This window comes from Dermochelys coriacea, chromosome 4 (assembly GCF_009764565.3).
Source record: "Dermochelys coriacea isolate rDerCor1 chromosome 4, rDerCor1.pri.v4, whole genome shotgun sequence".
Classification (NCBI taxonomy): Eukaryota; Metazoa; Chordata; order Testudines; family Dermochelyidae; genus Dermochelys; species Dermochelys coriacea.
The window spans coordinates 40040744-40053914 of NC_050071.1; the positions used below are offsets into that span (position 1 = coordinate 40040744).

General features: G+C 39.1%; 1 protein-coding gene across 4 annotated transcripts in view; it reads right to left on the reverse strand.

The window, feature by feature from the left end:
• Positions 1-13171, reverse strand: part of SEC24D (SEC24 homolog D, COPII coat complex component) — a 92720-nt gene that overhangs the window by 53099 nt on the left and 26450 nt on the right. For all 4 annotated transcript variants that reach the window (XM_043513422.1, XM_038399222.2, XM_043513421.1 and 1 more), the window contains exon 8: positions 10234-10361. In XM_043513422.1, the coding sequence (XP_043369357.1) occupies positions 10234-10361 (128 nt within the window). The remainder of the gene's footprint in view (positions 1-10233; positions 10362-13171) is intronic.

Consider the following 13171-nt stretch of genomic DNA (forward strand, 5'->3'; position numbering starts at 1 on the left):
TGACCAACCATTACCAGTCCTTCTCCAAGGAGAATAGCAGCCACAGGACCTGCTTCCCCACTGCAACTGGAGCCAAGATGCAGCTAAAACCCTAACGGACTGAGGGCTTACTTCCCTGCAGGACTGAGGCAGTGCCAGTCATGATCCGGCCCTAAATGCAGTCTGATGTAATATGTATCTGACAATCAAGTATAACCACTAATGACACCTTTTCCTAGAGTAACAAATGACATATTAAACTCTTCAGAAGCGTGTGTGACCTAAAGGAAAAATCCAATAAAATGAAAACACCAGACCATAAAATCCAAGTCAGCTGCTTATTCATCAGCTTCAAAAGAAGTCAATCCCTTTTACGGAAACTCATCCTAGAGGGCAATTATAATCAAACTTATGGTGCAAGAAGTGTGCAGCAATAAATAAAATGTACAAAAATAGGTCAAGTATCGTTTCAGTTTTAAAAGCAAATGCTGTAAACTTTCCATCTTGATCCTACTAAAAACTGTGTGTCAAACACTCTGCTCATAGTGTATAATGTTACCTTAGAAACTGAGTCATGTCCCTCAAGACTTAATGTCAGAATTTGCACAACGTTACATTGTTTAATTTATTGCTGTTGCTATGATCAACTTTGGCAAGTGAAGAAGAGGAGAATCTTATCCCTTTTCCGGATGGTGACGTCTGCATAGAGAAATTCACATGCACAGGGAAAGAGGCTATTCCAATAGCTATTTTAAGTTACAGATCTTATCTAAAAACAACTTCAAATAATTTTATTCTTAGTAACCTAAATTATATAAACAAACACACACATTGCTACTCAGTAACTATTACTCTCACATTTCCCTATTCTTTCTTTTGCACAGTTAAATTTGCTTAGATTTGTCATGATAGGAAAAACATTCTAATTGATAGATAGGGCCTTTAATTTGTCAGGAAACGAAACTGGTATTTTATATGATGAGAACGCTTATGATTATTATATGGGACTCCCTGTTTACCTATTCCAGCCAAAGCAGAAGCCTCTCTATGGCTTAGAAGGGATACTAACACCTGTTTTATACTTTAACAAAAAGTGGCAAGTGAGGCTCCAAAATATTCTTAAAAGATATCAATTTCTTCAAAGGGGAGTTCTCTTCTGCACCCTCATCAGCCCCAAACCAATAAATGAGTAAATTTAACATGATTTTTCATAATCTCTATTTGACTGTTAAAATATTAGTCATCAGTCACCACAATGGCAGATAAAACTCTAGAATGATCCAGTTTGCAGACAAAAGCTTTCCTTTTTATGCTTTAGACTCTATTCATCTATCTTCATCCATGGTTCAACAACTCTAAGGGCCACATCCTTTGCTCATTTTGACTCTGAAAGTTTGTAGCTGATAGAGGGCACTTTTGTGGCCCAATACAGTACGATCCAGAAAGTGTTTCTCCTGACCGTTTAGGAAACCCAGACTCTAGTGAGTGAGGACCACAGTTCTCACTGCTTCTGGACCAACTTCCAAACAGGGACTTTGGGTGAGGGTATGCTGTAAAGGAAACCCCTGTGATCAGCAATAGTCTGTTTCAGGTTTCTGCTCAGCAGCAAGGTATGCTGGGAAGATAAGGTGTATAAATGACAACTCTCATCAGAACTGCCATACTGGGTGAGACCAATGGTCCATCTAGCTCAATATCCTGTCTCCAATAGTGGCCAGTACCAAAGCTTCAGGAGGAAAATACAGAACAAGGCAATTTTGGAAAGATACAATCGTGTCTTCCCCTCCCAGCTTCTGGCAGTCAGAAGTTTAGGGTTGCCCCAAGCATGGGGCTGCTTCCCTGGCCATCTTGACTAGTAGCCATTGATGGACTATTCTCTGTGAACTTATCCAATTACTTCTTAAACCTGGTTATGCTTTTGGCCATCACAACATCCCATGGCTATGGGTTCCATAGGTTAATTGTGCATTGTGTGAAAAAGTGCTTCCTTTTGTTTGTATTAAATCTGCTGCCTATTAATTTCATCCCCTGGTTTTTGGGTAGTGGGAAAGGGTAAATTACATTTCTCTATTCACTTGTTCCACACCATTCATGATTTTATAGACCTCTCCCCAACCCCCCCCCTTAAACCTCTTTTTTCTAAGCTAAACAGCCCTAAGATTTTTAGTCTCTCCCATGTGGCTGCTGTTCCATATGCTTGCTCATCTTTGTTGCTGTTCTCTTTTCCAGTTCCACTGCATTCTTTTTGAGATAGGGCAACCAGAACTGCACCCAATATTCAAGGCACGGGCGTACAATGGATTTAGATAGTGGCATTATACTTTCCATCTTTTTTTCTATCCCTTCCTAAAAGTTCCTTACATTCTGTTTGCCTTTTTGACTGCTGCTGCACTGAAATTGAGCTGAAGTTTTCAGAGAACCATCCATAACCTTTCCAAGACCTTTCTTGAGTGGTACTTGCTAATTTAGAACCCATCATTATTAGTCATGCAGTTAGGATTTTTTCCTCCAATGTTACTTTGTACTTGTCAACACTGAATTTCATCTGCCATTTTGTTTCCCAGTTGCCCAGGTTTGTGAGATCCCTCTGTAACTCTGCACAATCTAATATCACAGACTTAACTATCTTGAAAATTTCTTATCTGCAAATTTTTTAACTTTTCCAGATCATTAATGAATACATTGAACAGCACAAATCCTTGGAAGAATCTGCTGTTTACCTCTCTCCATTATGAAAACTGATAATTTACTCCTACCCTTTCTTTCCTATCATTTAAACCAGTTACTGGTCCATGAGAAGACATTCCCTCTTATCCCATGATCACTTAGTTTCCTTAAGAGCATTTAGTGAGGGACCTTATCAAAGGCTTTTTGAAAATCCAAGTACATTATATCCACTGGATCACCCTTATCTTCTTCAGCACTAAAGAGAAGCTCTGTGATAAGGATTTTGATGTGCCAATCCCGGAGGACCTAGACTTTGCTTTTGCTTAGAGAAGCTATCCCCCACTAAGAGCACCTTTGTGAAGGCTTGAGGGGTCAGCCATCAACCTGAAGAGGAGAATGGAACATTGGAAATGTTCATAATTAAACAGGGGTCTTAGATCCTGATTGTGATAAGGGAAAATGGAAGTGAATAGACATGTCCTCATAGGTTACATGGTCCCTGGTTCCACTGCTGTTGCCTTTGTTCTAGAATCTGAGTGTGAAAGAAGGAATCTTTAGTCAAGAGACTGGAGGGAGGGAAGTTTCTGCATGATCGATACCTTCATTTGAATTCAAGTGATGTGAAGAGATCTTGAATAACCCAGAGCCAAACTCTACTGCAGACAAATTAATTTCCTGCATATAGGAAAAGGTCAGATTCCCCTAACTGAGAACACACATAAGCTTTAGCATTAGACTCTGAGTAACAGTGAGGAAAGGCCTCTTAATGATGTAATGCCTCAAGCACATGTTGGAGTCACTAGTCAACTGTCATATAAACCAATATGAAAAAGGGTATGACATTTTAAAATAAACTGACAGATAGTTAGATAGGCAACTTTCCTTCCAGTCCTTCAGAAAGTTTTCTTAAGCTTATTATCTTCTGCTATGACAAAGCTTTCTAGTAGCATGGACAACTTAGTCATGTGAATTCTGTCTATTCCATCCATCTTATGCTTTATGATTTTAGCCTTCTATATAGTGTTAATAAATCCTTCAGCTCTAATTCTCTGTCTGCATCATATCTGTTTGGAGGAACATTACCCATAAGAGAGCCAGTCCCTTTTGAACAGAGTTGTTCAGACCTCATTAGCTGGGAAGACAATAGAACATTTGACTCTCAGAACAACTCTGTTCCTTCCACTCCCTGGAGCACAGCAGAGCCCTTGTATTAAGTCTGCTGCTTATTTTAAGACAAACCAGGGAGACTGCACCAAAAGAGATATGATTTTGTGGGGATTCTCCTATGTCTCCAGGCTGAAAGATGGGAATGAGCAGTGAATGAATGGATGCAGTATTGACGCACCTGGCAGTGGAGCGATCTGTGACAAGCCGGCTAGCTTCACCAAAGGCAACTGATATGACTTTACCCACTGAGGCTGAACAAGAGTAACTCTGGAGCTGGGCTGCTTTCCGTGCTCTTTGCAAAGATTTAGAAAAAATAGGAAGAGGAAAAGGCACTGTAGATTTACTTTGCTGTCTAAAATCAGCTACAGCCATTACAAGTTTGCTCTTGACAAAATGATGATGTTTACAACATATGTCTACCACTTACCTTCTTTACAGCCTGTTACTACCACTCACCTTACTGGATACCTACCTTCTTCTAGCTTAACAGCACTGAAGCACTGGACCTTTCTAATTGAAGCTACTGGGGATGGTGTCTCTCAAAGTTAGTTTATTAATCCTTTCCATCTCCACAAACGTGGCTTTTCCTTCCAGCCCAACTAGACTGAGGCCAATAATTTCCTCCAAATTTCTCTAACTGAAAAAACTGACCAGCTTCCAGATCAGAGACAGTTGCTTCATTTATGGGAGATAACTCCATTCCTGATTTCAGGGTTTTCCTTGGACAATGCCACTCCTGGTTAAAGTTCAATTATCTGTTTAATGTACTATAGTTCTGTATGGTTATGTCATACTAATCTTGTCAAATACCAGAGGATTTACTGTTTTGAAAGGAAGAAAATTACATATTATTTTTAAATAATTTTTTCACCAGCAAATATTTCTGCAAATGAAGTCAAATTAAAATTAGGTAGTGTTGTAAAACAGGGAAAGACACATTAGTTATTAGAAAATAACTCTAAACACAAACTAAATCACCTATATTTATAAACACTGAAAACTTGATATTTATTTTTTCTGAATTGTTGAATGTTTGCTTTTTTAAAAATGTAAAATACTCCTCTAAAATAATATTAATAGCAAGCAGCATTAAATGTTAAACAAAGATCACATGGTTTATCCAGGCTTTGGAAACATTCATACATCTCCAGAACAAACTTGTGTAGGGTCTGGTCTATGATGATAACTCAGAGTTACGTTTATTTTTACAGTCTGTTGCTAAAGCAGTGCCAGCTAAAAATAAGTCCTGTCAAACAATGATAGTGTATTCTCAGAAAACTATCACAAACAAACACTTTTCATATATCATTCAAATCAAGATATTGAAGATAAAGAACTGATTTGTCTGTGAAATAAAAAATAAGGAGTTAATGTAAATAAGATACTGTAATCTCTACAATAATTAGCCTTTTGGCAAGGGAGAAAAAAGTCCAGTTGTTATTCTGTTTTTAATTTTCCTTTCAACCAGTTTCCAGATCTAAGATTTAAGACTTACTGATCTCTAATTCCCAGCTCACCTCTAGAACCTCTTTTAAATATATGTACAACATTTCCTGCCTTCCAATTCTCTGGACCAGTGGCTGTTTTCAATGACAGCTTAACATTTTCTGTTAGCAGCTCAACTAGTTCATACTTGAGCTCCTTTACAACTCCTGGGTTTGGTAATTTATTGCATTTTAAATGATCAGTTTACTCCAGCACTACTACTTCTGTCACCTCAATCTCAGAGTGGACCATCTTTATTACCAGAAAAGAGCATGTCCAGGGTAAGTATCTTCCTAATCTTCGTCAGTGAAGACTGAGGCAAAGCAACCATTTAGAGTCTCAGCGATGTCCTTATTTTCCTTAATTACTCCCTTAAAACCTTGATGACCCAGCACACCCACTAATTCTTTAGGAGGCCTCCTGCTTCTGATGTACTTCAAGAATTTCTTATTCATTTTACACTGTTAGCTACTTGTCCTTAGGAATCCATTTTCCCTATTACTTATTGCCTGCTATAATTTATACTCCTATTTATTGGCTTCACTAGGATCAGAAGTCCAAATTTTGAAGGATTTCTGTTTGGCTCGAATAGCCTCTCAAACCCTGTCATTTAGCCATATAGGCTTAGTCTTTCTGATTCCCTTCTTCTGCGGCCATATACATATCCTCTGAGATTGTTACTGGGATTTGTTTAAGAAGCATCCATGCCACCTTTAAGAATTTTACTTCAAATTTAAGGCCTTCGCGGCTAACCTCATTTTATTGAAATCTCTTTCTAAAGTTTAATGTCTCGGTGTCACTTTTTGGTGCCCTGCCTGCCCCTAGAATGTTGAACCTAAATATACTGAGGTCACTATTAGTGGCTCAGCTATTGTCACTTGAAAAAGCTCCTGTGTTTTACTTAAAACTAGTTAAGAATTAGCCTCTCTTCTTGTGTGCTCCACAACTAGCCTTTAAGAAACTATCACTGAAGTGCTGAGTAATTATTTCCCTAAACTGTGTCTTCAGTAGTTTATATGTGGATAGTTGAAGTCCCCATTATCATCAATGTGTTAGATTTTACTTCCTCTTGGAATTTTTTTTTTTTTTTTTTTTTAGTCTGGAGGCTGGTAGTATTGCTCTACTAATATTTACTTTTGTACAGGTTGGGATTTGTATCCACATAGATTCAGCTGTGTACTCCTCTCCACTCAGAATTGTTATCTTGCTAGGTTCTGTGCAATCCTTTAGATACAGCTCTACTCCCCTGCCTCTTTGGCCTGGTCTGTTTTTCCTATGTAGTTTATAACCAAGTATAACAGTGTTTCATTGGCTTTTGTCATTCCACTAAGATTCTGTAATGACTGTTCTATCAAGGTCATTGTCTACTGCAAGGCATTCTAGTTTGTTTATTTTTGCTTTTAGAACTTCTTGCATTTGCATACAGGCACTTGCTGTCTTTATTCTGGACTAGGGGCCTGTTTTTATTTAACTCCTTAATCTGACACCTTGATGATGTTACAGAATTTACCTCTGTTCTGATCCTGTCTCTGCACTAGTTCAGTTGTAATTTGTATCCTACTCTTTGCTGGATACTCAGACACCATTGTATTACAGATGCCTTTAACTGATGTCTCTGTCCAAATTTAGTGCTCCTCAGCTCGTGCCAGCATTCCCTCAGCTCTTAGTTTAAATACTCCCTCAATATCTTATTTATTTTACAATGCCAGCAGTCAGCTTCTGTTTTGATTAAGGAGTATCCCAAAAACCTCTGTATATGCTTTTCTTTCCCCAAAATACCCTCCAGTGCCTAATAAACTTAAATTCCTCTTCTCAACCATGCACTGAGACGCTGCAGTTCCTTCTGCTAAGCCAGACCTGCATGTGGGACCAGAAGCATTTCAGAGAAAGCCATCACTGAGACCCTGGACCCAATGCTTCTACCTCATAGTCTACATTTAGCTTCCAAGATCTCTCCCCTGCATCTCCATATGCCAAGTAAAGTGAGCCCTACACCTGAGGGCATTTCTGTTTGTCTATATGGAACATGATAATTTTTGACCACCACAGTCAATCAATTACAAAATTTCAGGGAGTGTACTAGTCAATTGAAGGGAGATCCGAAAAGCTTACTTTAGAGGAAAATCAAGCTACTGATGGCTGCGTGCTGCAGACAGAGAAATCGCTCTGACACCCTTTGCTGCTGCCTATACGTATCTGAGCAGCAGCTTAATTTGCTGCATGGGGAGACTGTGTAGTCAGGGATCAAATAGACATAAAAAAAGCCTTACAGTATGGGGAGAAAGAAGCAGGGACCACTGATGGGGGGGAAATTGTGTGTGGTAGGGAGAAAGTGGGGACCTGGAGGGAGCAGGGAAAGAGTGGGAGTGGAGAGAAGGTGAGGCAATGGTAATGAGGGAAGCGGAGACCTGAAGGAGAGGGACTGGAGAGCCGCAGGAGAAAGCAGGGACCATGGAGGGAGGAAGATGAGCAAGGTGAGGAGCAGAGCCTGTTTATAAGGAACTCTGGGTTGATCATCTCAAGCTCTGCAAATACTGACTCTGGAAAAAGAAGGGTCCACAGGTGTGTGGCTGGACAGGTTAACAAGTACCTGGAGGGTAAAGGACAAAGCAGCTCTGAGTTCAGGGGCTGAGGAGTGTCTGTAACTCCTCCCCACATCATCTTCATGTCCACTCTCCACAACCACCACCAAAATGCTGCATTCAGAGGAATCTCTCTGGTGCCCCGTGTCTATCTATACATCACAGGCAGCATACAGTATGAAGTGGCTGCTTTCTCTCATTGGGCGTACCAACTTTTCTACTGAAGAAATGAAGTGTGCAACTCTAGTTGGTACCAACATGTACCCCAAAAGCAAGGGATCTTTCTCCTGCCAGCTACAGGCTCCACACCTATGACCCCTGGACAAAATTCAGCCTTGAAGTAAGCTACACAATTCTATCAACCTCAGACCTGAATTTGTTTACAGGATGAATTTATCCATGTTTTCATTTATTTCCCAGTGCTTAGGTACAGTTTAGAGTAACTGAAATGGTGCCAAAAAAGCAAATGTGAGGGAGTACTTTATACACAACTTCCGTTCAGCTGGATTGCCTAGAAACATGGCTTACTCCACAATGCAAGCAACTCCAATACTGAAATCAGAATCCCTGCTCCAGATAACAGACTCCAGAAGGGAAGAGCAAGCACCACTGGATGCTATCACCACAGTCTGTACGGGCACATCAACTCACTCAGATATTGACACAAGACAAGGTTTTTCCTACATTTCCAGCAGTTTTATTCCTATAAACAAAAAACAATCCACAAACTCCTTTGTCAACAATGACCATTAAGAACGCAATTTGTAACAGGTGAATTTTATATCCTATTCTGAATTCATCCTGAAGTGTAAATGGTTCCCAAAGAACCACACAGGCCAATTAATAACAATTTATGTATTTACTATTTAAGCTGCACCCAGAGGACTATTAGGCAACTGAATGAACTAACCCTCGCTCATAGCCTTTAAAATGTTATTTATAATCGGTGAGACTTGGTATATACAGTATACATTCATCATGATGAATTCAGTGCAGATGATGTAGGTATTTTATAAAGTTCTTGCCATCATAATGAAAATGTATCTATCTATATCTCCAGTATTAAAGGAAACCAAATGCCAACTGTGCCATTGACTTGGTAAACAAAATCAATTTTATAGTTCAACTGTCATTTGCAGCTCCTTTAACTGATCCAAGTCACATCAAAGAGTCTGCAAAAATAGTGTATGGGCGGGTATGTTGTAGCCATGGTTCATGTCCTAGTAATACATTCTGTACTATTTTGTGTGTGCTTTTAAAAAAAAAATTGTTGGTTGCTAGCATTGAGCGTTTTAGAAACTGCAGAAGAGAGGAGACATTACAGCTAATCAAATGAGACACTATGACCAGTAAAAACCAGAGTTTCCCTTCTCTTATCAAAAAGCCATCAAATGTCAAAGTGAGCTGCAACTTATTCAAAGATGGATTCTCACTTTGCACCTAATTCTCGTGAGCCCCATCTGCAGAATGCTGCTCGATTGCATTTATGGGAGCTCCTGTGAAGTACTCCGTATTCCGAAGGCATGGGCATTTTGTACCTGCCATCATTAGTTCTAGTCAGAAAGTACTGGGTGAGAGACTTGAAATATTAGGGCACACGCACTCTCACAGACATTTTAACTTTATAGTCTACCTTGGTCAAGTCAAAAGGCTACAAAGAAGCAAAAGATTTAAAACCACAGTTCACAAGGGAAAGAGGAATCCCTTTTTTAAAGAAATATATGGCTTCAGTATTAAAAAACATCAGTAATTCTAAAACAAAAAAATGATATTGATATTGTTTAATATTTGTAAGGTTTTCTCCATATGAAAGAGCCTTTTTATTCACAGTGATCTTGACTTAAAAACAGAACTACATATTTTAGCAGAGCAGAAAAGGTGAGGAATTATAGGAGGGGGCTCAGCACCGCCTACTAAGGTTGCACAACACTTCTGACGATAAGACTCTGTTTGTCAAACTTTACCAGCCGGGCTAGACTGTTTCTTGCTAGGTGTCTACCTCATGCTAAATCCTTCTGGAAAATTTCAGCCAAAACAGTTGAACGGTTCCCAAGAATGAGGAAAGGAACTAAGGAGTCAGGAGCAAAAGATCTGCTGTGGAGCTGGGTATGGGTATGTGGTAACCTATGACGCTTAATCTTGTAGTCCTGATGACACCAAACCCTGTCTACATTAGCATTTGCACTCTTGCTAACACCAGTGGAGTGGCACCACTGCAAGAAATGTAGATTTTCTCCCCAAAATGCTGGGGTAAATACAAATACTTGACCATGAAAGAACTAGTCTGTCACATAAAATCATAATATGAGAAACTATGAAGTAGGTCTTAGATAGGTATTTATTGATCCCTTACCTCGTTTGGTGGAACAGCAGCAAAAGGCTTGATGATAGCAGCCAGTGGAATCTGAGCTTGTTTGGCCATATCTGAAGAGGATGGGAAGCAGTAGGCAGTACATCGAATATAACGAGGGCTGGCGTTGCCTAAAAGAACATATTATGAGATAGGGTTATGTAGGGTGGATTGATTTAAATCAAAGCAATTTAAATCACCATTTTAAATCATGATTTAACGCAACAAGCAGGAAACCTGGATTTAAATAATGAATTTTAATTGTGTTCTGCACTTGCACTTTTCAGTTATTTTCTTAAAGAAAAGTTGATTTTCATTGTTTGGTAACAATTAGAACACTTTATTTTCAGCTAAATATAACCTTTACATAATTTTGGTGCTTCTTTTTGCTAGCCAGGAGGATAAACTGCATCTATACACATTTATTTAAGAAATTACATAGCTTAACATTTTACTAGATGTTGATTAATATTTTACTAGCTATTAATGTCAACATTTTTTATTCAATAAAGCTACCTTCAATGTGCTGAATACGTATGAATTTTTTTTTAATCAAAACATGTTTTGCATTTAAAAATAATTTATTAAATGAAGCAAGTGTTCACTGTAGTTAGTGAATGGAACTGTTCCTGGTTACCACGTCCTTCAAGATTTTAGAACTAGTAGGTATCCCCCTCTGACACTTACCTTTTATCCGTAGGTTAGAAACAGAAAACAAGTTTTCCTGCTTTTTTCCAACTTCCAATTGATTTCTTAACTCTGAATAAACTAATCATGGAACTGAACCAGTGGAATAAACTGAAATAAAGAAAATATTCTCCCTGCACCTGGAAAAAGAGGCTACTGCTGGGTTAGCACTTCAACAAACTCTAGTTCCAGGTGCTCAGCCAGTGACTTCCAGCAATGGTTTGACTTTAAAACTTGGCAAACACGTTTCTTGAATTATTTTTAACTTTAATTTAAATGATTTTAACAGATTATAAGAAGTTTTATATAAGAAGCTACACAAACAAGAGGAAAAACTGAACCCAGTGACTGAGCTTGTACTCTGACCATATAGTTTGAATCTCAGGAATAGAAATGGCCAGTATACAACAAGTTAAACTTGGTAAGTGTCAATTTTTAACCTTATATTCCAACATGGACTCAGCAGTGCGTCTACATGATTCCTTTAATCATTACTTTCCCTGCCCATCTTAAAGGCCAAAAATTTTTAAAATGGCAGCATGCGCACAGGGGAAGGTGAGGAGGATTCCTTCATTAATTAGAAAAAATCCTCACAGCTATTTCCACTATTTTATACAATTAAACCACTCAAATATTTTATTTCAAATGAGAAGAAGATTGACTAAAACATCATTCATATTTCATAGTTAAGGCTTATTCTTGTAACTGAAATACGCTTATTATAACTCCCAACAGTTCTGGGGAAGGATACAGCGTATATTCCTTGACAATGTCCTGCAGCACATGGAAAGCCAGCCAGGTTACCCCTCAAATGCAGTGCTTTTAGGGCAGGGGTTCTCAAACTGGGGGTCGGGACCCCTCAGGGGATCGCGAGGGTATTACATGGGGGGTCGTGAGCTGCCAATTTCCACCCCAAGCCCCATTTTGCCTCCTGCATTTATAATGATATTAAATACATAAAAAAGTGGTTTTAATTTAAAATGGGGGTCACACTCAGAGATTCCTATGTGAAAGGGGTCACCAGTACAAAAGTTTGAGAATGACTGTTTTAGGGCATGCAACTCTTGTTACAAAGTGAAGTAATTCTGAACTGTGACACGAGTTTACGTGTGGATTGTAGGGCACAGGGTTGCTATTCTTCTCAGGCTTTTTTGATTATGTTATTAGGAAAAAGGGCTGTGCTCAGGTGACTCCTGTCAGGTTAAAGGCTCTACTTGGAACCCATGCTAGATGCTATGTTGTTTTGCTATGAAGGAGCTGGAAGTACTAAGGGCTGGATCCTGAGAGGAGTGGAACACTCCCCAATTCTCACTGCCTCTACTGGAGGAGCTGCCAGTCGTGCAGCCTCTTCTAGAGCAGATAGCCCTTAAACAGCACAGCAAGGCCCTGATCCAGCAAATGCTTTAGCATATGTATAATCTCAGTGAAGCCAAATATTAACAAAGCCAATGGGAGCATTCAGGAATGTAAAACTAGGCATGTGCTTATGGTGTATGTAAGGTTGAGGTCTAAAGATCTCAGTCAATTCTGGTACACATAATATTTCTGTGCTGCAAGTTTGCATCTCTCTCTCTCTCTCTCTCTCGCTCTCACTGTTTTGTTTTACACAATACTGCCATGGAAATAAAGTAATGGTGACTGCATTGCTCTGAACTATTAACATTTTGTATTGTCATTTCTCTTCCATGCTACCTTAACGAATAGGGTGAAAAAGAACAATTAGCAATGTTTTATAGACACAACTGAGACAATAAGAAAAGGAGTACTTGTGGTACCTTAGAGACTAACAAATTTATTAGAGCATAAGCTTTCGTGAACTACAGCTCACTTCATCGGTAGCTCACGAAAGCTTATGCTCTAATAAATTTGTTAGTCTCTAAGGTGCCACAAGTACTCCTTTTCTTTTTGCGAATACAGACTAACACGGCTGCTACTCTGAAAACTGAGACAATGGAAATGAAGGAGAATTAAGGATATGTGAATGGGTTTTGCCTTTTATTTATGGCACAAGCATCTAATTAGTAAATATCTTTTCTAAAGTGCTGAGCAATCACATATCCCATTGAAATTAATGAGAGGTTCAGGAGCTCTTGGCATTTTTGAAAGTCATGCCACCACCTCTGTCTAGGGGCCTAATTATCATAGAATATCAGGATTGGAAGGAACCTCAAGAGGTCATCTAGTCCAACCCCCTGCTCAAAGCAGGACCAATCCCCAATTTTTGCCCCAGATCCCTAAATGGCCCCCTCAAGGA